At 38.2% G+C, this 27,697-nt stretch overlaps 3 protein-coding genes across 4 annotated transcripts; 1 reads left to right on the forward strand and 2 right to left on the reverse strand.

Annotated features, from left to right (window-relative positions):
- Positions 1–1,689: 1,689 nt before the first annotated feature.
- Positions 1,690–16,483, reverse strand: LOC144082249 (neuronal acetylcholine receptor subunit alpha-7-like). The gene is made up of 9 exons (XM_077609255.1): positions 16,302–16,483; positions 9,907–10,046; positions 9,758–9,802; positions 9,456–9,565; positions 7,261–7,508; positions 6,172–6,366; positions 5,337–5,423; positions 4,306–4,415; positions 1,690–3,962 (listed from the first exon to the last, which is right to left on the reverse strand). Exons 1-9 carry the CDS (start codon positions 16,369–16,371, stop codon positions 3,360–3,362), a joined length of 1,608 nt encoding a protein of 535 aa, XP_077465381.1. The 5' UTR covers positions 16,372–16,483; the 3' UTR covers positions 1,690–3,359.
- A 2,773-nt stretch (positions 16,484–19,256) lies between these two features.
- LOC144082251 (uncharacterized protein C3orf85-like) lies at positions 19,257–21,546 on the forward strand. 2 transcript variants are annotated; one of them, XM_077609257.1, is made up of 5 exons: positions 19,257–19,390; positions 19,465–19,500; positions 19,799–19,992; positions 20,273–20,358; positions 20,634–21,546. In XM_077609257.1, exons 2-5 carry the CDS (start codon positions 19,467–19,469, stop codon positions 20,710–20,712), a joined length of 393 nt encoding a protein of 130 aa, XP_077465383.1. In that variant the 5' UTR covers positions 19,257–19,390; positions 19,465–19,466; the 3' UTR covers positions 20,713–21,546. The 2 variants fall into 2 exon arrangements, with proteins under 2 accessions (XP_077465383.1, XP_077465384.1); XM_077609258.1 differs by having other exon boundaries at positions 19,261–19,390; positions 19,868–19,992.
- Positions 20,509–27,208, reverse strand: LOC144082250 (neuronal acetylcholine receptor subunit non-alpha-2-like). The gene is made up of 6 exons (XM_077609256.1): positions 26,976–27,208; positions 26,065–26,216; positions 25,040–25,084; positions 24,778–24,887; positions 22,875–23,784; positions 20,509–21,871 (listed from the first exon to the last, which is right to left on the reverse strand). The coding sequence occupies exons 1-6, from the start codon at positions 27,040–27,042 to the stop codon at positions 21,698–21,700; spliced, it is 1,458 nt and encodes a 485-aa protein (XP_077465382.1). The 5' UTR covers positions 27,043–27,208; the 3' UTR covers positions 20,509–21,697.
- Between the last annotated feature and the right edge of the window lie 489 nt (positions 27,209–27,697).

Raw genomic sequence — 27,697 nt, forward strand, 5'->3', positions numbered from 1 at the left:
TATGGGCTGCAATCATGATAATTTTCATTTTTCTTTTTTTTAATATCCCATTTTTTTTGCACTGCCAATTAATAATCATGTCACATGCAATGGGCCAGGAGGCTTCTATTTAATTCTCAGTTTTTGTGTCATTACAAGGTGATGAAGGCCCGTGCTTCTCGTAACTTAAGTATTCAGCTTCACAGCAATAATGAATTAAAGCCGCAGATAAGCAGGAAGCACTTACATGTTTCTGTGTGTGATGCTTTGGGCTAGATTTGGGTTTCCGTTCCTCATTTACATATTTTTTTGCAATTTCTGGAATGATTGATGGACCCGAATAAAACTGTCTCATTTCCAGAATTTGCTTATGTATTGTTAAAATAGCACAACGCTAATGATATACATGTTTTCATTCCTTTATCTTCTGTACCGTTTGTCCTCACAAGGGTCGCGGGGGTGCTGGAGCCTATCACTTTGCGCAGGTTGCCAGAAAATGAGACAAACAACCACACACACTTGCACCTTGGGGAAATTTAGAGTGTTCACCTAGCCAAGAATGCATGTTTTTGGGATGTGGGAGGAAAGTGGACTACCTTAAGAAATGAGAATTACATGCAAACTCCACATAGGAAGGTTGCAACCAACCGGGCATTGAGCCTGCGATCTCGGAATGGCGAGGCAGACGTACTCACCACTCTTCCACTGTGCCACCTGAATATTTTATATGCTCCATCATTTATATTGTGCTTACACACATTTTCCTCACTGGTGAGACTTGTCTTATCTAAATGACATTATCAGTCAAAGATCAACAATTATATTTATTTATCATTTTTGGAGAAGTCATTGTAATTGTCAACCAACTTTACTTTAAAGAAAAAATCAATTTCCAAGGACAGAGTGTCCACACATTACTCCATTTCTGTCTGCGCAACCTAAAGAGAACTCCGATTAGACTAACGAGGGGGCGGTCCTCCCCTAGGACCATTAACCCGGTATTAAAGAAATGTTCATTTCCAGAGACACTAATATATTCTACAATCGCATTCTACCCCTGCAACTTTAGAAGAAGTTGTTAAACTGATTCAAACGTTTTTTCTCATATTAATCCCAATGTTTTACCACACAAACAATGACATTAGTGTGATCTGTTGAGATTATACCAGGGAAATGCATATACTGCATCCCAAATGGCACATTAACTAACTAGGATGTCGTGTCTTCTGGGACTTTTGTCCAAATAGGCAATGGCATGAACGTTAGGGAACATAACGTTCCTGAGTGGGACTGCACAATAAATATGTGTGTCCCTTTATCATATTCCACATCTGCGTATAAAACAGTAGGACATTAAATGAGGTGGAAAAAACATCCAATCTACGCCCCAGGTTGAGTGTTGGGGGAAGGGTTGACATAGTTAATGGTCAATTATGTGGCACGAGGCCGTTCCTGGCAAGGACACACAGTGGGATCAAATACTAGAAACATTTACATGTTTTATATGATATGATTGGCTGGATACACCCCCACACAGAATTCAGTTATTTTCTGTCACACTAAGGAAGCCTTATCTAGTGTATTCTTTTTTTAAATCTGATAATTTTTCTAGATTAGTCACATTGTGACTTTTTATCCAATTATTCTCATTCTATTGAAGATATGAATCAGGTCTTGAAATAAGTTATTCCTTCAAAAGTCACACAAGCCTTCATCTTTAATCAACATTTTATTTCAACCATTTTTAGTATACTTTAAACAGTACTAGTTACCATATAGTTTCAGCCATATGGTTCAGGATGTGGAACATTAAACAAATAAATTTCAGAATAACATCTTGGTATCTAGGGTATGTTATTGGTCCACTCCAACCATTTTTTGCACGATACATTTAATGTTCACAAGGGATTTTAATACAGTTTAAATGTGATCTTTATATTCCCAGTAACAAAATGATTCATTTTTAAAGTGAACATTTATATAAAGCCTATAGGATGTGTACACTTGTACAACTATATCATTGACAGTGTTCTATTATTAATCATTTATATTGATCTATATATTTGTGAATATGCTCTCTTTGCCAATTGAGTTGTACAGTTTTTTTTCTTTTGAAAGGATTTGTTATTGTTTCTTTTTTTAAATATTAGGAAAAAAAATAGCATTTGAACATAGTATGTGTAAGTGAAAAAAATGTCTTGATTATACAAGTGAGCTTGACAATGGACAGTCTGTACAAAATGTGTTAGTGTTTTCACATACACGTTAGCAAGAGCTGAGACATAAAATAATTATATTTACATAGAGAAAAACAAAGAAATACCCAGAGCAATAAATTGGGGCCTTTTTCTTTTCTTCTGTCTCTGTCATGTTTTTTTTTTTTTTTTTTTTAGGGTTGGGTGGTTTTTCCTTGTATGTCCTGTGCACTTGATTGGAAATGAGTGTCACCTGCTGTGGCTTTTCTGGCTCTTCTTCCCTTTGTATGAGCTGGCTGTGTGTGTGTCACTGGCATCAATCTGTGACTTTAAACCCCCGCTTTGCATGCGTCGGCGTGTTTTTTCTGTCTTGGTTATGTTAAGTCCATCCTCGGCTGCGGAGCAGAACCCAGGAGCAGGAAGCAGACAACAAAAAAAGAGTGCCGGTGCACAAACTTAATAAATAATGAAAAAAAATAACAACTGAAAACACCTTACAAATTCAAGACTGAAAAAATATAATAAAATGCAAACTTTACTGAGGAGGATGAAAACAGGGAAGATGCAACCCGACGAAAGACCAACATTTGGACTACTTATTTATTTATTACTTACTGATTGATTATGTATTTACTATTTCCTACTCATTGATTTTTTTATTTGTCTGTTTGTTGTTGTTTTTGTGCACTTTGTGGTGAAGCTTTAAATCTCATGATACTTGTATAATGACAATAACAAGCTTCAGTTCAATTCAATTCAACTCAATTCAAATTCAATTCAACATAACCAAGACAGAAAATACTTTTTTTAAACTCACAGACATGGCTTGATGACAATAACAAACACCTGTCTCACGCAAGGGAAGGAGAGTCAGAAAAAAATAACAATGTGCAATATCTTAGATTGTCCAATATTTTAGAAATGACCTTGCCAGGACGTGCCTTTTTAATATTTTTTCATAACTTATTTGTCTTTTTACTGGGAAAACGCACTTTGTGGATGCCAACTAGCCCAATTCATTTTTGGCATAAAAAAGTTAACTTACCACCAAATTCGATATACGCAGCTGTGTATGATGACAATAAAGGCTTTTGATTTGATTGATTTTTTTTTAAAAGACTCCACAGGTGACACTCATGAACAATCACGTGGACAAAACACCCACCAAAACGTGACTGTGTCCAGCTATGTAAAGTCTTTGGAGACAGCCTCTATGAAATTAGGTGCTGACATGAGGATGGTGAAGGTGCAAATGATGGAGAAGAGTGAGAAGGCCACCAGGCACAGCCGGTCCACCACCGCCGCCGCAAACTTCCACTCACCGCTAATGGCCTCGGCCTCGTCCTGGTCCCGAAAGCGCTGGGCGATATAGGTCACCTCCTCCAAAATGCGTTGAATTTCCGGCGGCGGGACCCCGACGGCCATAGCGCAACCCATTCCCAGAGTACCACCGCCGGGGGGTTCGTCCTCCTCCGCTGGGGAGCAGTGAGCGCGTCCGCCTAGTGCCACGCCGGAGTCGCTGGAAGATGGGTAATGTGGATTTTCCACGGGGTGGTAGCTGCCGAAGTAGAGGCTCATGGAACCGTTGGAAGTCCCGGACGTGCACGGTGGGCAGGATGTTTGGGAAAGTGGGATGGAGAGGCTTGGAATGGCGCCCATCTCAATTGAGTTGGTGGAAGAACGGTGCTGGGTGGGACAGTGGTGCTTGTAGCCAGGACGTCTGCGATCATCACCCGGTTGCTTCATGCGCAGAAACCACGCGCACCAGTTCAACAGGACCACCCGAACCTGAAAAAGTAATAAAGCAGTTTTATTCCAGCAATTCATGTTGCTTGGATTATTACGTCGCAAATGTATGCAAAATCTAACCAACAGTTTTTTTTAAATAGGCAACCTCATATGCTGACTATTTTTTTGGTATTTTGATGACAATGGGTTGTTGTCAAGGGCAAGAGAAGAAAAAAAATGAGGCAAAAAAAATCTATTATATGCTATTTTCCAATGGTAGTAAGTCCTGTATTGGACAAATTGAAAATATGACATCTTTCTTTCTGAATGTTTTTAATGACTGGCATGAAGGATCCTTTGATTAAAATTTAAACCAAAACAAAAAAGGAGCTCCAACACTTACCCACTTGGGCATTTTGCCTCCCTGAGGGTCGTGGTGATGAAACTGTAGGACGATGACAGTCACAACCACTGACATTCCGACGATCATCATGGTGCTGGCAAAGTACTGAGCTGGGAGACACACAACAAATAGGATGAGCTACAACGTCTTTTATTTGGCTATTTTTAATTCAAAGTCAGTTTGGTTGGTGGGCCAGATTCATGCCAACTAGACCAATTCATTTTTGGCATAAAAAAGTGAACTTAGTGACCACCCTAGACGTCAATGGCACTGAAAGATGAACATTCAAGGCCACTTGAATTGGTCATCAATTGTTGTCAATGAGTTTGCCTGACTTCCTTCCCATTTTAGATTAATTACAGGTCACTTCTTGTAAAATGGGGATCATTTCCGATTGGTTTTTGGGAATGTATGGGTTGCTTCCTGTTCATTGGTCACTTCCTGTAGATTTTAGGGCATTTTCAGGCTATTTCCTGTTGGTTTTGGGGCATTTTAAGGTTATTTGTTAACTCAGTATGAATGAGCAGGCTAGATTGGACTCCCTAGCGGGCCGCTTCTGGCCCACGGGCCGTACGTTTGACACCACTGCTCTAAACTGACCAAGCACATTCAGTCACAATGTGGTAAAAATGAGTCATTGAATTAAGAGCACCGTTGGGCTTGTTCTCAGGTCAGTTAATATCAAATGTTAGGGTCAGTTTATCTCATTAAAACGTGTTATTAACTTAATATAGCTCACACACTGAGACTTGTGATTTTTCCGTAGTTAGACAAAAATAGACTCAAATATTCCTATTAAAACTAGATTGAAAATACTGTGGATTGTGCGTTTGTGTAAACTGCAGTGATGTGTCGTGAGGGTCGGAGGGAAAAATTTTATTAAATGTTCACTACATTTGGTTGCTCTATTTAACATAATGCATCATATTGTTTCATTCACGCATGCATGCATCCATCCGTCCATCTTCTCCTGTTTGTCTGAGGTCAGTTCTGGATATATAAATAGATTTATACATGTAAATAAAACCCACCGATGAGGGGAACCGAGTCGGAGGTGGCCGGCATGATCTCAGCTACCAGAAGCATGAAGACAGTTAGGGAAAGCAGCACAGTGATTCCTGTTTACACACAGAAAAATAAAAAACAAAACATGATAAGTGTGAGTCAGATCACTGTTGTGTAAAATCCATAATTACTCCATTTATGGATGCAATCAGTTATCCCCAAACTGCACTAATTTGTCTGGCTGGAAGCTGAAGAACCTCAAAAATCAGTCCAACTCATGTAAAACAGCGATTTTTTTCATCCCCACGTGCCTATCCATCAAAAACTCTGCTCAGAAATACAATTATTCTTCTTTTTCATGCATATATTTATGACTGGCTACATAGTTCATGAGTATGTGTGCATATACGTATGCATGCTACACGATAAAAGCTAGGTTGGAAAATGTCATGAAGTCAGCATTCTTTTGGAAGTCATTTAATTTGGGTAAAAATGAACTCATAGCTAATATTAATGTTCAGAATCAACGGAATGATGGGGAAACTTCCTTTTTATTGCCTTGGGATGGTTCTTATCCAGCACACATTAGACATTCTGTCTCGGTATTAGAAAGTTTCCGCAGTAAAATAAGAGCTATGGCTGCTGTGCACCAAAATGAAAATTTCTGCTCCATATAATATATCCATAGCATCGCTTCTGTAAAAATTGCACTTTACTGTTTTTGGACAGTGATGACTGAGGTAATAATAGTCATGGTTTGATGGCTTCTTCTGATAGCAAATACACATAATAATAGCAAAGTCTTCGGGATTTAAAGAAGGTCGGTACGGTTGAATTGTTCACATCTGTGCCTCATTTTACCTAGAGATATCTTTTCTCCCGAGTCGGCAGGCAGAAGAAAGACCAACAGGGCCAATCCGGAAATCAGCACGCAGGGGATGAGCAAATTCAGACCATAATAAAGCGTTCTGCGGCGCATGGTGACGGTGAAGGTCACGTCGGGATAAGGTTCCTTGCAACAGTCGTAGTACAGCTCGTTGCGCTTGACTGGAACACCTGAGGGAGTTAAGTATAAAAAAATAAATAATGATAAAAAAACATGAACACATTCATCCCATCTGTCTTTGTAAACAGCCATATGGATGGAAGAAGGGTGAATGGAAAGATGGGTCACATGATGGGTGAACTATACCACATTGTCACTATTGCAACAGCCCTGGTTTGGTTTATTATGGGAAATGGCATGAATACTGAAAAAAAAATAAACCAAAGGATACATTTTGGGTCATTGTGGTAAAGCTAATGAGGGTCAGTTAATTATATTGGGGTGTCATTGTAAAAATTGTTTAGATTTTTTTTTCACTGTCACAAAAGCAATGAACATGAGCATCAAAGTTATGCTTGAAATGTGTCTTTTAACAAAAGATTTTTTTTATCAGCAAAAAAGGGCTAGTCCTGAAGAAGATGCCTTTTAAAAAAATGGCTGGGAATGAATGAGTTAATTGCTGTCATAATTTGTTTCAAATTCAGCTCTTTTTTTTTCTCCAAAAATTCCAATACCATGGAAAGGTTATTTTCAATAATGGGCTTATCTTCATGTTATAATTTAAGGAAATTCCCATTTTCAGGAAAGTGTCCGTATATTGATAACATATATTGATAACATATATTGAGAGAATTCCCTTTATTTTACAGCCTTCGAACATATTTAGGGAAATTTCCATTTTTGGGAAAGTGCCCGTATATAGATTACATAAAATGAAAGACTTCCCTTTAATTTACAGCCTTTGAACATATTGGCCCTCTTTTGCAGAAGTAAAATGGTTTAGTCCACCGACAACAATGCTTTTGTTAAAAAATAAATGTAAATGTAAAGTCAAAGATGAAAAGTTATTAATGACAGTGGTGCATTCTAATCCTTTAATGGTACGATAAAACAATGCAACTCACCGACAAGATCCCACTCGCCATTGGGTATGTAGGTGGACGTGTCCACATCCAGCATTTGGAGGTCTAGGAGCCAGCCGTTGTGCGTCCAGGAGCCAAACTTCAAGTCACACTTTTGCACGTCGAAGGGGAACCAGCGTACATCAATGTAGCAAGTGCTCTTCAATATTCCAGGAGGGATGTACTGGCAATAACCAGATGCATTTACCAAAACATTGGTGTGGAAGGTGGCGTCAAAACGGTCGTCCGCACTAAAAGATTTTAAAAAAAAACAGTTTTACTATGTCTGTCTTAACATCCAGAACTTTTGATGGGCAACTGAGACATGAACACAAATATACAGAAGCTTGAAGACCTCATATAACAAATAAATAAAAGAATATGGGAATTGTAAAACCTATAAATCATTTTTTCTGCAGAATAAATGTGCAGGTGGAATCCCATTTATTCGTCCTTCCTGCAAAATGAGTGATAAAATGCTCATCTTTTTTCTGTGTGTGTCCATAACCGTTGTCGCTCCAGGAACCAGAAGGAAGAAATCAATTATTCAGTTTATTGTTCAAGTCTTATTTAGACAAAAGGTGCTCACACTTTTAATCCAGGCAAAAAATAGAAGATTTAAAGGTGTAGCATATGTTTGAAGATACGTTATGATTTTGATTAAATTGTGTTAACAAAGCAATGTATCTGTTGTAGATCTGAATACAGGACATTAACATTTATTTTCAATGCTTGTGAAGACTGAATTGAGGGTTAACCTTTTATATTTGTCATTTTACAGAAATAAAGAAGTCCATCACGAGATCTTTAGATCAGGAATTGTGTCTGGACTCTAATGAGATGGGTCAGAAAGCCTCGGGGCAAAATGGGCTACTCTGATCCTCTACTTCCAGTGTTATAATATTTATCGTAGGCGGAGAGCATATAAGGCAAATGAAGTGTGCTAAATAAATGATTTCCCGCGTCTTCCTCAGTCCATCTAAAGAAAACAAGAACACACCGTCCTGGCTTTCCTGGAATAATATTGCATGACATAACTTTAGCCGAGTGTTGTTTATTGGATAGGAATGAGGCAAAATGATGTCATTTGAAAACCTGGATGTTTGATATTATTTTTAATAATAAGTGGACACTCGGTGGGGCTAGTGGACCGGCAAAGCAGGCAGGTGCTTGGGGCCCCCTGGAGAATAAGGGGCACCCATGGGCTGTTAAAATGGGTGGGGTGAAGGCACAATTTGTTTTTAAATTCGAAAGAAAATACTAACTACACTAAATTGTTAATGGCGAAAAAGGATGGATGATCAAGGGAATAAGGCGGAAAATGGAGTTTGAGGGTAAAAAGCTTGAAATGGGGAAAGAGAGCAGTGGGATTAGAATGGGTAATCCGACCTGAGCTTTGAATATTTGGGTTAATTCAGCCAAACATTTTCTTTTGTCCCCATGCTCCCTGTGACAATAAATTACACTGAAAATATAAATAGTATTATAATAATATTATTATATCAAAATGATGATTATTTATATTTTTCTAATAATATATAATGGTATTTAAGAGTTGCTTGAGGTGGCTACAGTCTAAAGTTAATCAAGAATTACGGTATATGTTATAAAAACCATATCACTACTTCCCCAGTTTTTGCTGCAGAGAAATATTAAGATTATAATCATTATTTAAAGTCAGCCAGCTAATGAATAATGACTTACTCACTTACTCAATGAGGTTATTTTGCAGATATATCTCGACGTTAAACAGCTAAAACACAATACACACATGCAATTTAACTACAAATTCAGCAATTTGTTTTCTCCCAACACCCCTGTCAAGCTTTTGTGTGGATATAATGAAGAACAATTGAAGTGAATTTGAACAATGCATTAGGATAATTACAAAGTCAGCCTATTATCACTTGTAAAATCCATTTAGGATTAGAGGATTTAATGAAGGTCTCTGAGGGATTTGGGCAAACATGGCACACATTCATCTTCAAGCCCCTTGTTGTCGCTTTGAAACAATTCAATTGCAGTTGAAATACACACTTTGAACAAAAAATCAATTTAATTGGATTTTATAGGATCTGTAGTCTGCCAATCATGTCATACGTAATTTCTCCATATACACGCACTTACAAACTTCCTATTCCTTCTATGATACAAAATAAGCACAAACCTGCATAGCCAAAATAAAGAAGAATTCTGACCTGTTATAGAGAAGGATGTCAGGAGTCCAGATCTGATCGGAAGGGAATCGCAGGTTCTGAACACCAGGGTAGTTGTCCGGGTTCCAGCTCAAATAAATATCCGTCCAATACTGAGAGACACAAAGACATTGTCCAACTATAAGACATTTATTTGCAGTATTGTAGCAATGCTTAAGCCTGGATAATGTCATTTCCTGCATACCAGGCAAAATTTGAAACAACTGTTCACTATAAATGACAAATGTTACATCATATTGACAAACTATTTACGCCACAGACAGAAAATCTTTCCATCAACTCACCAGCTGCAGCCAAGCATTGGTCATCAAGACTTGGTTCTTCTCATCCTGATAAATCAAGAAATGATTCTTTATTGTATTCATGCTGAAATGAGCAAATTAATGCAATATTTTTAAGCCTAGGGTTCCCATTAAGAATGCATTTTCCTCACCACGTCTATTATCTGCAGAAGAGTGAAACCCAACTCCACCAAGATGGCGGCCGAGTCATTAACCACTGGTCTTTCAAGCCGGTTGTAATTGGCAAGCAGCTCCTTGTAAAGTCTCCTCTGGTGCTCTCCTTGCAGGGATCCTGAAAAGCAACATGGGAAGGGCAATTTTACACAAAGTGGCCACTTTTCATTCACATTCAAACTGAACAAATCAAGCTACAATTGATTAAGTCTGCATAGCATCATCGAAATTGGCATATAGACTGAAATTTGACCAAAATGATGAATAAAACATTTGGATCCAGAAAATGTGTTTCTGGAATTATTTTAACACATTCTCCACCATGGATGGCGACAGACGTCTGTGAATGATCCAATTCTTTTAAACTGGGTGGACTGGTAGTGATCAAAAACTGGGATTAGATTGATAACATGATGTAACGCCATAAAATGTTGGTTTAAAAAAAAATCCCATCATGTCAAGACATCTAGGGAAACTAAACACGCTAAATTGAAGAGGCATTTTTTATTAATAGGAATGTGGACTGCAGGTGCACAATATGAAATTTTTAAAAGGTCATTAATGGTGTGCGTTTAGTACTGGATTTGTCCAGAACTTTGCACGTGAAGGATTTGTTCTGATTTAATGAGCACAGCTAGAATATCTCTAAAGGAAGAGCCCAAGGGGATCAGCACCACAGGGGGTGCTTCATTTTATTTTTTATTATTATTTATTTTTTTTGCACCATTTTCATTAAAGGTTGACTTATTCTTTGGATTATATTTAAATATGGTGTTATTTATGCCATGCTAATGAAATATTTTATTCAAAATTGATCTTAATGGAGGTAGAACTTAAAGTAATTTTTAAAGTGATGTTACAGGGCTTGCGAGTCAAATTTCATAAAAATTAGAATGATTAAATAAAGGATAAATGTCAAATCCAATCCATCATTTTTTGTGTTTTGCCAATTTTGTCTGATTGCAAAAAAAAAAAAAGCCACCCATGTTGTACACGATAAGCGCCGATGGAATCATAAAAATTTCATAGGAAAAATAAGACGCTCCTTTTTTATCTTCCCTAATCTCTCCATCTTTTTTCCATCCCAACCCGATTCTTTCTACACTATCGCTGTTGCTCATGGTGCTATAATTTATGCAACCTCATTTTTTTGTATATTTTCTATGAGCATTTTCTCTTTTGATCTCCTTTTCTTTCAAAGCCTTGCTGGCTGTCCTGAATTTGTGTGTGTGTGTGTGTGTGTGTGTGTGTGTGTGTGTGTGTGTGTGTGTGTGTGTGAGTGTGTGTGTGTGCGTGTGTGTGTGTGTAATAATTTGCGCAGGCAATTGGGTTTTGGAATGAAATAAACAAGCCAAGAAAACGTGATTGGCACACTTTCTAATTAGTCGGCGTCGCCTAAAAATAGAAGGGAAGTGAATTGAGTAGGATTTCTCGCCAAGTGTTTTTTTCCTTGCTGAATGTAAAGGCATGTTTGAGCCCCGTCTGACGTTTTTGTCTCCCAATTTGGCTTTTAAATGAGTTAATGTCGTATAATTTGAGCATATTGTTCTAAAATTCATATTATAATTCAAATTATAAACAGCAATAAAAATGTATTGATAACATTTACTGAAATGGGGCGGCCCGGTGGAGGAGTGGCTTCGATCTCAGGTCCGAGCCTTCCTGTGTGGAGTTTGTGTGGGTTTTCTCCGAGTACTCCGGTTTCCTCCCACATCCCAAAAACATGGAAAGTAGGCTGTTTGAACACTCTTAATAGCCTCTAGCTATGATTGGTTGTCCTGGGATTGGCTTGCCACCAATTCAGGGTGTCCCCAGTTAGCTGGGATAGGCTCCAGCACCCCCGCAACCCAAAACATGCAAGGTAGGCTGCTTGAACACTCTTAATTGCCCCTATCTATGATTGGTTGTCCATCTTGTGTCCTGAGATTGGCTTGCCACCAATTCAGGGTGTCCCCAGTTAGCTGGGATAGGCTCCAGCACCCCCCGCAACCCAAAACATGCAAGGTAGGCTGCTTGAACATTCTTAATTGCCCCTATCTATGATTGGTTGTGCATCTTGTGTCCTGAGATTGGCTTGCCACCAATTCAGGGTGTCCCCAGTTAGCTGGGATCGGCTCCAGCACCCCCCGCAACCCAAAACATGCAAGGTAGGCTGGTTGAACCCTCTTGATTGCTGCTAGCTATTATTGGTTGTCCTGATATTGGCTTGCCACCAATTCAGGGTGTCCCCAGTTAGGTGGGCTAGGCTCCAGCACCCCTCGCAACCGAAAACATGCAAGGTAGGCTGCTTGAACACTCTTAATTGCCCCTATCTATGATTGGTTGTCATCTTGTGTCCTGAGATTGGCTTGCCACCAATTCAGGGTGTCCCCAGTTAGCTGGGATAGGCTCCAGCACCCCCGCAACCCTTGTCGGGAACATGAAAGAATGATTTGGACTGAAATGCTGTAGATAAGCAAACCTTTTATGTTATTGCTAGTCATGTAAATATTGCATTTCTGTGCGGTAAAAGATTGAAAAACAAACTCACTGCGCAGCATTGGAATTTAATAAATAATGTTGACATACTTTGGTTTTATAGAGGAAAGTAAAAGGCATTGCACTTGAATAGAGGGACTGGCTAAGGTGTAGTTTATTAAAATATGTTGGCTGGAATTTGGAGAGGTGATGAAAAAAGGTGGTCAAGAGAAAAATAGATCAGTGGAGTTCACAAATTTTAAGTCGCTGAAATCCGAGAGGGAATCTTCTTACATAATTTGAGAGTCGACGTCCGCAGACGGGCAAAAGTTGAATGAAATATTATTTCAAAAGAATTCAGACATGAAGGGAAGTAAATATTGTTTCTGTGAAGATGTGGTCAGATTCAAGCTGCAGATATCTGGCAAAATCTAAATTCTGGAATTTAAGAACAGACTAAATTAATTCCTATTGGATTCAGTCTTTGAAAAATATTTATTTGAACCAAAGAGAAAGAAATAATCTGTTTATGATTCCAAACATGCATAAAAAATCCATTTTTATATTCTACATAGTGTACAATTAGCTATACTAAAATATTATTGGACATTCCAACGTAAAAAGAGTTGTAACATGACATATGGACAAGTGTCTTAATGGCTGTCTCGCTGGATGGAATCATATAGGAGAGTTTTATAATCTATGGTCAGCCCTAAAACCACTTGATGTTTAATCCTAATCCGGGTGCAAAGACCTTCCATGTGTCTACAACTTTCATACTCAATAAAACATCTCTTGAGGATTGCTAACTGTTCTGGAATTTAAAAAAAACGCATCAAATTTTTGGTCTTCCTTTTGTGAAATTCCAATGTTTGATGATGTGACTTTTCATTGGCGTAAAATCTGCGCTGCATTAGTATATTAAAAATGCTGATTTATTGTCACTAGGGCAATGTCACGTTATTAGACGTTATTAGAACATTAACGTTTAAATGCTTGAAATCTGTGGCCAATGAAGGTCACATTAATTCAACTACTCAAGATCAAGATAATGTGACAATTTAAGTGTCATTAATGACTGGAGAATGTCACATAAAGTGCTTTATGTCACGGTAAAAACTCGGAATAAGGCATTAAATCGTCTAATCCCCCATGTGTCAAAGTGGTGGCCCGGGGGCCAAATCTGGCCCACCGCATCATTTTGTGCGGCCTGGGAAAGTAAATCATGAGTGCCGACTTCCTGTTTTAGGATCAAATTCAAATGAAGAGTATAGATTTATATTAAATGTCCTGATTTTCCCCCTTTTAAATCAATGATTGTAATTTTTTAATCCATTTTTTTCTGTGTTTTTAGTTCAAAAATCTTTTTGTAAAATCTAAAAATATATTTAAAAAAAGCTAAAATAAACATTATTTTGAATTGCCATCAGGTGCTTCACGCAGCACAACCCCCGCTGGTTCAAGTTTGTCTGTCAGCTCGGTCGGTGCTGGATGGCTTGAATGGAAAGCTGCTCCCTCCTCACCCACAGTGACCCAACCCCCGTCGATTCAACTTTGTCACCTATGTATGTGGCGGATGGCTTGGAAAATGGAAATCTGCCTGGTATAAACTGTCAAAGCCAGTTCAAAACTTTTTTTTACCTACTTTTGACCATTGATGAGTGAGTGAGTGCCTCAAAGAAATTGAAGCATTGGACACATGAAGGAAAATTTAGTATCTCCTAAAACACAGGTGTCAAAGTGGCGGCCCGGGAGCCAAATCTGGCCCGCCGCATCATTTTGTGCGGCCCGAGTAATTAAATCACGAGTGCCAACTTTCTGTTTTAGGATCAAATTCAAATGAAGATTATAGATGTATATTATATTTCCTGATTTCCCCTTTTTAAATCAATCATTGCAAGTTTTTCCCATTTTTTCCTTTTGGTGTTTTTAGGTCAAAAAGCATTTTGTAAAATCTAAAAATAAATATATAAAAATATTTTCGGTTTTCCACTTTATTATTGAATATAATTTAAAAATAAATTGTTTCCATTTGAAATGAAAAACAAATGATTATTAGATGTTTTCCCTTACTAAGAAAAAAAAGTTCAAATAAACAGTTTTATATCTATAAAAAAATATATATATTTAGGGCTTTTGATCCAGTTCTTATAATCCAATTTTTAAAAAAATCTAAATATTATATCTAAAATGGTCCGGCCCACATGAAATCGAGTTGATGTTATTGCGGCCCGCGAACCAACCCGAGTTTGACACCCTTGGTCTAATCGACATAGAAGTCATGATTGAAGAGAAAAGAGTCACTTATTGCTGACTGGGGGAAAAGATTTGTCTGCGGAACACAGTAAAAGAGATTATTAATACATCTAGGATTTATAGGTGTCTGAAGCCTTAAAAGAATAATCCAAAATCCGGAAATATACGAATGCGAACATTCATGTTTGTGGAATGTGGCATGAAGATGGCGTTTCTATGGGAACTTTAAAAAGAAGAAGGCGGTAAGGTAGACCTGCTTGCCATTGTGCCCTTGTAGTAAATAACTCAAATAATACAGATGTTGTGTACATTATTGGATGGTTAAAGTGCACGGCTCATTAAACACAGAAGTGAACATTACTCATGCATTTATGAACGCAGATGTGCTTCAATAAGATGAAGAGGGGGGTAGGGAACCTATGGCTCGGGAGCCACATGTGGCTCTTTTGATGATTCTGAGGTCAAATATGAAAACCGCTGGAGAGCTGAGTCCCGAACGCACCAATAGGACGTCAGCACTGTGGCGTCGACACCACTTCTAGCGCCTTTTTAATCATATTTATTTTTTATTAGACTCCTCCGTATGCATGCTCTCATTGATTAGTCACAGCGTAAAAATGTTTTACAAAAGAATTCAGACTTTTTTTTACTTTAAAAGTGGTGAAATGACTAAAAAAAATGCACGTATTTTCATTTATTTTTATTTTGAAATTCTGAGTATGGCTCTCAAGGAATAATATTTGAAAATATGAATTGTATATGGCCTTTCTATGGTTCCCGCCCCTTGGTGTACTGCCTGCTATCTGACGTTAGCTGTGATAGGCTCAGACATAGGCATCCACATTTCTTATTAGGATTAATATATTAGTGTTATGAAGATGAATTCATGAAAATTTGAAAAATGAATTATGTGGCTGTACAAGTGCATACGTGCTCTTAAGTGGGGAAGTGGCTGTGTTGAATTAAACAATCATGTTCCAACTAGAGTTAAATGGGGGTCAACATTAAGCACTCACTGACTTTATTTAACCCCCAAATTAATTGGATTGCAAACACTTGATTGGAATTGATGATAGGGAGGATATTTATTCGTAATAATGATGATTAGACAAAAATTAGAGGCACTAAAAATGACTTTTTTGTGTCTAGTAGGTGCTTTAACAGCACATTTAGTGTCTGTGTGCACAACCCTACATCATAAAACAAGTACATTTACATATAACACAAAAATCTTATTTTGACAAACAGTACAAATCAAAAGGTGTAACTATGAATATTTTAAACAGCGTATGCGTACTACAAAATTAGCCATGCATCATTGCTTGTACCTTGTAAAACATTTTAGATTCAGGCTTCAAGAGTAGTCATCTCAAACTATCGTTAATTATAAATTCTTAGTGATGAATATTGTCTTTGAAAAGTATCCATTGAATTATTTTGATTTAAAAAAAATCATTATTGGGCCCCAATGAGGTGTTTTTTGCACGAGCAATAATGACCGTGATTCAACTTTCAAAATAAGGGACGACAAAGAGTATAAATCACATTTACAGGTGTCAGTGTGACACTCAAGTTCACATCCAACTACTTCAATATTTCCAGTACCCCTCAAATTAGATCCCAGGCATATGAATAATTACTTTGCGACATATCTACATACCTCTGAAGAGCATGGCTGTCCACATGTAAAATCCGAGGGAAGATGCTGCCCCAAACTTGTGGCAGCGCATCCTGGCAAGGCAGGTCGGCACCGGCCCTGGCTGCGGGCTGGCTCTCTGCAGCGGATGCTCTCCGTCTTCGATTCGGAGCGTTGGGGGAACCGGAGCTAAGAGAGAGGCGGTGGAAAAAGAGTGGAAGAAGGAGGGGAGGGGGCAACGCACCCACCATGGACAATCCAGAACAAGTGAAGATTAGCGCGTTCACGTGACACGAGCAAAAAAAAAACATTGAGATGCTCGTGGGAGCGTTTGTAGGAAAGGAATTGAGAATTTTTCTAAATTTTTGTATGTTTTAGCAGGAGATAAATCATGTTAGATCATTAGATTGTGCAATATTTGAAAATCTACCTGGCCAGGATGTGACTTTTTATATTTTTTATATTACTTATTTATTTATTTTTACCGGGAAAACGCAGTTTGTGGAGTAGCACCACCAATTATTTATATTTATATTTATATATATATATATATATATATATATATATATATATATATATATATATATATATATGTATGTATGTGTATATATATATACACACATACATATATATACACATACATACATATATATGTATGTATGTATGTATGTATGTATGTATGTATGTATGTATGTATGTATGTATGTATATATATATAATCGTTATACGCAGCTGTGGATGATGACAATAAAGGCTTTTGATTTGATTTTGATTGGATTTTTTTTCAGATTTTGTATTCATAAAGTCCAACTCAAGCGTTTTAAATTTGGTTCAGTCAATTTGATTCACATTATAACAGCCATTAAATGAATTGTTTCATCCAAAAACTGACGGTTTTACAGCATATTTGTGTTTTTAGTTGATTTTATTTTGAGTGATTCTAATACTGCAATATGTCTACCTTATTCAAAAGCATATAAACACTTTGTTGTCATTATTATAGGCCAGTGTACTGCTTAAGCTCCAAAGATAATTTCAGTCAGAAATAAATTCCTTTTTAGTTATTTTGAAAAGCAGAATAAAGACTTAAGTGTGGAAAATAGTCCAAAGAGCAGAAGGGAGATGTTAATTCTCTTATCTTTAATACATGAGCAGTGTTCCACTAATGGACTTAAATGTTGTGGCATTGCTTTTATCTTGGCTCTGCATCTATTTGCCTCTCTGCACTTTTCTCTTTTGTTTCTCTCTTTTTTATTTATTTTTTTCCTAATCTGTGTTCACAGCAGAGACAAAAAAACACATCAACGGAATATACTGACAATGTCATGTGTCTTTATGCCTGGTTGGACTTCTCATCTGTTGATCGTTATGTCTAACGAGCGTGTTCTATTGAGGTCCAGTATTCATTCAATTTTTGGATCACTGGTTCGCAAACTTTTAACGCCCACAACTTAAACAAACAAAAATGGAACCATGTAAAAATGAATTGCAAAAAAGTGCAGCATGGGAGAATTAGCATTCATGGTAGGCGGATTGAACACTCCAAATTCTTCAAAAAATGTGATTAAGAGAGTGAAATGATGGGTTATTTGGACATTTGGCCGTGGCCACCTACAGCTGATGCTTGTCCACAATCAAGTGTCCCAGCTGCAAATAGCTCCCCATGATTATCATCTCAGGAGACTTTAATCACACACTGCTTTCACATTTTGCCAGTTTGTGTACAGTTTATATTACTATGTTTGTCCATGTTGGCAAGGAATTTATTTCTGACTGCAAGTGAATTTGCCCCATGGGGATAAATAAACTACAATTGTGAAGTAGTATTCTGAAGAAAAAAAAGTTAAATACAACTGAATTGGACCGAAGCTATGATTTTTGTCAAAAAAAAAAGTTAAATACAACTGAATTGGACCGAAGCTATGATTTTTGTCAAAAAAAATAGTTAAATACAACTGAATTGGACCGAAGCTATGATAGTTGTCAAAAAAAAAAAGTTAAATACAACTGAATTGGACCGAAGCGATGATTTTTGTTGTTGTCGTTGCCAACAAACTGTCGTGTCAGTAACATACCTGTCAACCTCTGCCGATAACTGCCCTTATAAATGATTATGATTCCCCTTACAAACCCCCAAAAAACCTTACAAACACCGTACGACTCGTACGGTGTTTGTAAGGTTTTTTGGGGGTTTGTAAGGGGAAAACTACAATTGTGAAGTAGTATTCTGAAGAAAAAAAAGTTAAATACAACTGAATTGGACCAAAGCTATGATTTTTGTCAAAAAAAAGTTAAATACAACTGAATTGGAACGAAGCTATGATTTTTGTCAAAAAAAATAGTTAAATACAACTGAATTGGACCGAAGCTATGATAGTTGTCAAAAAAAAAGTCCCCTTACAAACCCCCAAAAAAACTTACAAACACCGTATGAGTCGTACGGTGTTTGTAAGGTTTTTTGGGGGTTTGTAAGGGGAATCATAATCATTTATAAGGGCAGTTATCGGCAGAGGTTGACAGGTATGGTATAATCACATTTTAACGTAAAATAAATACATTGGACTAGAAAACGCGGAGAAACATCTGCACCGCCGGGTGTAATTTCACTCAATGAGTATTTAAATAAGATATAAACATTCAAAATGGATGCAGTGAAGTGCAGTTCAGCAGGTTAAAAGCTGCTGAAGACACTTATGATTATGGGAAGAACCCCACCCAGTGGAGAAAATGTGTTTAATTCAGACATAAAAGCAAGAAATTACTCCGTGCCTCTGTATATTGAATTTCACAAATGTGACTTGCTTGAAGCTGATTTTATTTTTTAACTATGGAGCAGTTCCTGTGTAGTAGTGTATTTTATACATGTTTCTGTTTCTATTGAGACATTAGTGATTATATAATACAGTCACCATTTTCATGGTGAACCTCAGAGGTCAATGTGTTCCTGAAATGTTTGGTTTGTGTGTGTGTGTGTTGTGTGTTTTGGACGCTTACCTTCCAAAGCTTGTTTGCTTGACTAACTCTCTGCTTCGGGGTGAAAGAAACTCTTGTTCTCATCCACATTCATCTGTGAGATTCTCAGCTTGGAGTTGAGATCAGCATTCACTCTTCAGGTAAATCTTCAATGGATTTTGGATATATTTTATATGTTGGAATTGTCAAATAAGAGGCTGGTTTGATTTTACAGACATGAAGCTTGTCATTTTTCTTGCTCTCTTGACAGGTAAGTAAGTCATCATCTTCATATTATCATGAATTATAGTCTTTTACACCGCAATTGTTTGTTGTGGGGGGGAAAAATGGCCACTCAAGTTTTCTTCCTGTCACCATTTTGAAAATCCATAAATAATATCACGTCAACGTGAGCTGCATTATTGCAACGTGTATGTGTACCTGAAATTGTAGTTAGCAATTCGAGAATGTATTCACCACCTCTGAATAGAAGATTAGAATGTAAATATTTTAAAGACTGTAGCGCAGTTTACTTGAAATCTTGACTTTTTAATGCATTTTTACTCCAGGCGTGAATATGTTTTTACGTCGAGGCCATGTTGCGCTGTTACAGCTACCGTCTGTCATCTTGAATTTAGGGGTGCTGGCGGCCCCATTCGTAAGAGAAGAACAAGCAAAGCGCTTCATCCGGCAGAAAAGACAGTCAGGATACTGGGACCCCCATAATTCCCAGAACCAGTGGGGTTACACCATCCAGGAGCAGGTGACTCCACTTTTCCTACATTGGGGATAAATAGTCCACTTTTTTGTATTTTGTCCACTCAAAATGTTCCGTTTGAATACCAAGGCAATAAAAGTGTCGCTCTGGCGCGCTCTTGTGGCCACATGTTGCTAAAGAACTATGTTGAGGTCACTTGATGAGTTTCATGTTGTGCTATTCTGACTTCTTAGGGTATCTATGGCAAATTGTGAACCTGTAAATTGAGGAGGGTTAAAGTCCATACATTGCATTATTTTCTGTGACGTTAATTTTTGTCCATTAGGCTAACGAGTACTGGACCGCCCTTCGAACCGACGCCCAGTTCTACATGGATATGGGTAACCTGATGTTTGACCGCCCTGTGGCCGAGTAAGTGACTCAAAATTGGTCATTTTTTATGGAAATATGGTGCTGATTGTGCAAAAAAATAAAAATAAAATGGTAAATGTTGTCATCATTGAAGAACATTTGCAAAAACTACTCACTAACAAAGCACAAAATGTATCTATTTTCTCAAAATGGTATTTCTTGATGGTTATTTTATTCATCTAGTATGCCAGGGGATGAATGTAGCACATCATATTCATGATACATTATATGATAATAACAATTGTTTGATGAATATCTTTTTTTTGATGTTGCAGTGAAAACAACAGGCTGTACATGGAGATGTTGCGCAATGCTAGAGCTCACTTGGACAGCCACACAGGAGGACACAAATAAATAAATAAATTAATGGACCAATGAGATGACATATGCGACATATGATTCACATGATGACTTGATTAATATGATTATAACATGACATGTAGCAGGCTTTTTTTGGACAAAATGCTTAATATTTGTACTCTAAATGCGAATGAGAGTTATAAATGTCTCCTTGTAACATAGTTGCTAATCTAGATATACTTTCTTTTCAACAGTACCAAATAAACTAGATCACACGTGTCAAAGTGGCGGCCCGGGGGCCAAATCTAGCCCGCCGCATCATTTTGTGAGGCCCGGGAAAGTAAATCATGAGTGCCGACTTTCTGTTTTAGGATCAAATTAAAATGAAGAGTATAGATGTATATTAAATTTCCTGCTTTTCCCCCTTTTAAATCAATAATTGTATTTTTTTAATTATTTTTTTCTGTATTTTTAGTTCAAAAATTATTTCGTCAAATCTAAAAATATATTTTAAAAAAGCTAAAATAAACATTGTTTTAGATCTATAAAAAACTGAATATTCAGGGCTTTCAATCCAGTTCTTTTAATCCATTTATTTAAAAAAATCTAATTATTATATCTAAAATGGTCCAAGATGACGTTAAAGCGGCCCGCGAACCAACCCGAGTCTGACACCCTTGAACTAGATTATATGAGGCCGAGAAGATATATTTGTTAGAGATATACTTGCTAAAATTCATTTTTGTGTATTTGATACCAAAGCGGAAAAATTGTTTAGATTTGCTGTAAAACATGTTGACTCATTTTTATGTTTTCTCATTGTGCTGCTTTGTAAATTGAGTGAAATGGATTAAAAATGTTGAATTGCAATAAATATAAATAAAGCGATTAATCATGCATTTGCAAATCATATCCCTATACTAGGTTCTTTATTACTATTTTTATGGACGACACAAAATGGGGTCATCCTACCGCGAAGGTTGTTTATATAATTTTTTATTTAGTCGAGGTTAAAAAGCAGAAATAAAGTTGCTCTGTGCTAAAGCTGTGAGTTTGCAGTAGGACCCTCACTTGGAATGGGTTGAGGGATTTGGAGGAACATATAGATGGCTGGCGTGAAGATCAGGACGGTGCCAAGTATGGCGACAGTCAGGAATGCCCACAGGAAGATCCTGTCTAGCACCTGGGCCACAAACTTCCAGTCTTGGACCACCTGGGATGGGTACAAAGACCAATTCATGAGTGACATTTTCAAAAAGAAAAACTGTAAGCACAGTAGAAGTCAGTGTGTGGATGATCTTAACATTTTATGAAGGTGTAATTATACAAAAAGTGCAGGTTGCATTAGAGGTTGAGTAAATGCACGCTTAGTTAGAGGGGCTCTATAAAAGTCATAACAATGTTATTCAACAACTATTCATGAGGGAGAGAGACACACTCTCGGATAATGAAGATGTGAAAAGTGATTTACATAAAGATTTAAAATTGCCCAGAACAGCTACAAGATTTATGAGATGTTTTTTAAAGAGAGGAATAGAAGGCACGCAACACAGTCATAAGAGTAACAGCTAAAGAAAAAAATAAAGTGTATTATTGGAAAAGTCAATGACTTTTAAAGGTCAAGTGAATGTCATCAGAGATGATTTGGTGAAAACTCCAAAATCAAATTCCATCAATTTCCCGTCATATGTGGTGCGAAATGATATTTTTCGATAATAATGGTTTGTGAGAATAGACGCGACGTCATCCGAATCTAAAGAAGAGCATTCTATTTCGATTTGTATTTATTTTCTATTATTGTCGTGTACTGAAATGGAAGTTTTTAAAAATGGTCCCAATTTTTTAAAGACGGACAAAATAAAGTATATCATTGAAAAAGTTAATAACTTTTAAAGGTCAAGTGAGGTCAAGTGAATTTTACTTGCAATGCCGTCAGAGATGATTTGGTGAAAAGGCCAAAAATCAAATTCCATCAATTTCCCATCATATTCAAAGTTGAGCAAAATGCTATTTTTACAATAAAATAGACGTGACATCATCCAATTGTATTTGTTTTCTATTATGGTCGTGTACTGAAATGGAAGTTTCAATTTTTTTTCAAAACGGTCACTATTCTACATTTTAAAATGAATTAAATGCCAATTGGATTGAGCGATGGATGGATCATTAGAGGACCCCCAACTCATTCTTAACAGCATCACAAGCTCATTTTTTACCTCTCGAATGAAATGTTCCTTTCGGATGTGCCTGCTGATGTAGCGCACCGAGTAGATGGCTTTCTCCAGCATGGTGGCCCAGGCCTCGTCCTCTTTCCCGTCGGACGCGCCCTGCCCCCCGCCGGCGGCCTTCTGGCCTCCCCTGCGACCCCCCGAGCGCGGCCTGGACTCGGGACTCTCCGGAGCCAGCTCCGGGTAGTGGTAGCGGTCGATGTGACCTCGCATGCAGAGCAACCTGGGCAGCTTTTGGAGAAAGAGGTTGCGCACCCACGGCGACATGGGGTGGTAGGTGGCCGAAGAGCGGTGGTGCACGTTGATGACGAAGACGGTGACGATGATGGAGAGCGTGACGAAGATCATGATGAAGAGCAAGTACTCGCCGATGAGCGGGATGACCTTGGAGGACGACGGGATGATCTCCTCGATGACCAGGAGGAAGACGGTGAGCGACACCAGGACCGAAGTGGAGAGCGACAGCTTCTCTCCTTCGTCCGAGGGGAGGTAGAAGACCAGCACGGTCAAGAAGGACAGGCCCAGGCAAGGGATGATGAGGAAGAGCGTGTAGAAGAGCGGCAGCCTCTTCAGGATGAAGGAGTAGGTGAGGAAGGGGTAGGAATACAGGCCGTCCTTCCTGCTGCCCTTGGCCCCCGTGGCGTTGAGGATCTCCCACTCGCCGTTATCGAAGAAGTCCTTGCGGTCCACATGGTGGTCGATCAGAACCAGGTCCACCATGTGGCCGTCATAGGTCCAGGAGGCGAACTTCATGGTGCAGTTTTGACGGTCGAAGGGGAAAAAGGTGACGTCCATGGTGCAGGCCGACTTGTAGCTGGCCGGCGGGGTCCAGGTGATGACCCCGTTGTACTTGACGATGGCTTTGGTCATCAGGGAGCCTTCGAAACGCCCGTCGGCGCTGAAAAGAAAAATGGAGTACAGTCACTATAAAATGTTGTCGTCAACAAACAAAGTCTTCTTAAAGAAACAGTGCACTTTTACTTGAAAAATCGACTGTAATGGATTGTACTGGATGAAATTAGTCATTATAGCAGTGGCGGGCCGTTCATGGCCTTCTCTGCTGGCCTAAGAAATATCTGAATCATATATTATATTTTGTCCATCAATACTTATTAAATAATTCCAAATTGTCTGTTAGCTGCCATTCATTGCTTTTCCCCTGGTTGCACTGCTTCCAGATGTGTGTTTTCATATTGAAGCATTTAACCAATCACATTTCAGCCATTATTTGTTGCCAGGGTCAGAAATCTGCCTCAAGGCCTTCACAATCAGTTCTGCAGGCTCTGCTGCATTAAACAAGCGTCGATAAGACTGTTTAACCAATCAGATTTCGAGTTGGCAACACCACAATGCCTTCTGGCAGGCGTAGGGATACGTCATTGCTTTCACCAACTATGATTGGCTAGTGATTAGCCAGAGCTACCAAACTGTATCTGGAGCGAGCTGCACAAGCAAATATATTATTGTGTTGATTTAAAGCCATTTTCAAGACAGGCTATGCCAGAAATACGACAAGACAGGCTTGACTTTCAGCATTAGGTTCGATGGCGATAGAAAAGAAGGAAGAAAGAAAGGAGGATGGATATTGTGTACAGTTAAAAAGGATTTTTGGTGAGTAAAATATGGCTATATTCCTAAATAATATTTCAATTGTTATTTATTATTGATTATTTTTTATGTGTCGCAGCTGTAGCTGCAGTAGAGGTTTTATAGCCATAAAATAGTTTTTGAGGGTTGGATTGATTCGCTGAAGGCGTTGCTAGAAAATGCACGGACCGCCGCTGCATTATTAGTTTGATATTGACAGAATTTAGTGGCTAGGTTTTATGTCATATATGTATTTCTCCCCCTTTTTTATATACCATCTGTGTGGAAAAATGTCAAATCTTACTTCTCATAGAGCACGATGTCGGGAAGCCAAATGTTTTCTGATGGGACTCGTATGGAGGTGATGCCTCCATATTTTTCTGGATCCCAACGCAGTTTGAAATCCATCCACTCCTGTCAAAAATATAAACAGCGTTGATTTAATACCTTTTTTTATTCTTTACAAACTGTTTTAAGTATCTTTTAGCATATTTTTTCATAAAAGGATTAACGGTCAGGATCATATATTTTTTTACATTAATTAATTTCATTGATTTCTTGCTCACCTGCCAAAGCCAAACATTAGTTGTCATTAGCTGGTTCTTCTCATCCTAAAAATGAATACAAAAATAAACAGAAATGTCATTTGTCGGGTTGTAATCATCCTCCATAATAACATCATTGATGACAATTATTCCAACTATTAATTGTTGTTTGTCTGGTTGTAATCATCCTCCATAATTACGTCATTGATGACAATTATTCCAATTATTAAGTACACCTGCCCAAGTAACATTTATAAAACCGAAGCGTTGCATTAATAGTTTATCCTTTGCAAAAAAAATATGTTTAGTTGGTATTGACACTGTTGAAGAACTATTTATGTAACCAGATTATTCATTTTAGGCTTGTAAAAAATGCACTGTTTCTTCTGTAAATGTCCTTCTTTTTTCACAACCTCATTTCTGATTAATCTGTGGCATTTGGCAGTTTCTCATGGTTGAAAAGATTTTTTTTATAGCAGTATCATGGAAAATCAATTTTATAACAACAATATGAAAACCTTGGGTTTCTTACTGAAGGAGGAGCTGAACAAAAGCACTTAACATGGGTGCTTTTTCTTTAGCAAAAGGGTGAGACGAATAGAAAAAGGAAAATAAACAGACGTAGAGCGCAAATTTGTAAAAGTCTACAGGTGAAGGGGTGTTTACGATGTGGCAGGTAGAAGCTAAAATGAATATTTCACGCCCAAGAGCGTGATTCGTCCATTAGCATCCGACATTTTCTTCCCTTTGAACAAACCAAAGCATTTCATCCTAACAGTGGCAGCCCTGAAATATTAAAAGGAGCACTCCGTTATGGAAGGAAGTGTGGTGGATCTATTTTCAGAACGTCCAGAACTGAAAAATAGTTGAAAACTGATTTGTTGGGGAACTTCACTTTATGTTTGGCTGCCATTTTGGAGCAATGTTTGCAAATCCCAAAAGTTCTTCATTTGGCAAAGCTAAACGCCAAGTTCATTTCAGCAGGTGTTGGGTTTGTCAATGTTTTTTGGGGAGGTAAAAAGCGGAAATGTATTTTTTTTTCTCACCACATCCACCAGCTGGGAGATCTTGAGTCCAAAGCGGACTCGGATGGTGTCGTTGGCGTGCTGGATGGGTCGCACCCAACGCTGGTAGCCTTGGAAGAGATTCTTCAGCAAGGCGTCCTCCATCTCCGCCAAGGACACGAACTCATTTGGTTCTAGAATGAAAAGTAGTGTTATGGTTGTAGTTTGAGGTGGAAATATTTCAAATAGTTTGCGTCCATTTTTTTCATGACATTTGCAAAGTATTGCTTCAACCACAATCATAAAGACATTGCTAGATTAATATGTACTACATTACATGACGTTTACGTGAGTACAAGGTGCAGGTTTGCCTGATAAAATGGCTATTAATCATGTTTTCCCCAAATGATGCAATTTTTAGTCTACTAAAATCTAATTAACAGTACCATGTGGCTTGCTTCCTGGCTGATACGCCAAAGCTTTTGTAGCTTAACAGCTCCACACATAAATCCCACTTTAAGACAATAAAACAATACCTTTGACTCAATGGAACTCCCCAACTCAGTTCAACATTGACACCAGCGCAGTTATTATTATATTTCAATCAATAGGTAATGATTTTTTAAAAGAAAACTAAGGCGATAGGCTTACTTTTCCAAGTAATAAATGCTAATATAAAATTCAAGTGCTGGTCTGCTATTAACACACTTGTAACTTTTCCTACTATTAGGAAGAAATGTAATATAGTTGTAAGCAGCACTGTGTGTGTGTGTGTGTGTGTGGGGGGGGGGGGTCAAGGGTTATGCAATGCTATGACACACCAGTGGTCCTAAAATTCTATTCCACTGACTTATTTTTGGAGATGGGACAAAGAGCAGAATAGTAACCTTGAACACATCTGGAATTCATGCGCACATGACTTCCCACATCGGTGAATGTGCATCCGTTCTTACCGCTGATGGTGGCGAGGGCACGCGGGCAGGATGCAGCCGAGAGGATGAAGATGAGCAGCGACTTCATGGCGTCCACTGCTCTCTGGCATCCGGCAGCCTCTCTCGCCTAACGTCTGCTTGCCATCCGGTCCAAGTCGGCGGTCGGAAAGATGGCGTGATCGCGCTGACTCCGAGCTGGAGGAGAGCCACGGCTGGGTGACTTGGATGTGGAATGGATGAAGAGGAGGAGGAGAAGGAAGAGGAGGAGGAGAAAGAGGAGGAGGAGGGGTGGAGCCTGTGGATGCACACTGAGCTTTTCCTTTTTTTTACTGTTATTGTCACATCAAACACGGATATCACAAAGCATTTTGCTTTACAGCCAATTTACAAAGCTTTATTGTTCAAATAGCCTTTACAGATCAATACTTTCTTCAATGAGGGTATTAAAGCATTTTTTTGTATATTATTGTATATTGACCCTGGCTAATTCGTTAAACGGATCATTTTTCGTTCATTTAGTCTATTCGTCACATTCCAAACCACTTGAAAGTCAAATGAGTCATAATGTAATAACACTACTTTTCATTTTGGGATGAACTTCAATTCAAGTCCACAAGAGAGCGCTAATCCCAAAAATAAAAGGGATTCAGGTTCATCTCAAGTGTATGCTGTTATAAAACTAAAGGAAAGAGCACAGGTGTCAAAGTGCTGGCACGGGGGCCAAATCTGGCCCGCCGCATCAT

The sequence above is a fragment of the Stigmatopora argus genome, chromosome 9 (genome assembly GCF_051989625.1).
Source record: "Stigmatopora argus isolate UIUO_Sarg chromosome 9, RoL_Sarg_1.0, whole genome shotgun sequence".
NCBI classification, from domain to species: domain Eukaryota; kingdom Metazoa; phylum Chordata; class Actinopteri; order Syngnathiformes; family Syngnathidae; genus Stigmatopora; species Stigmatopora argus.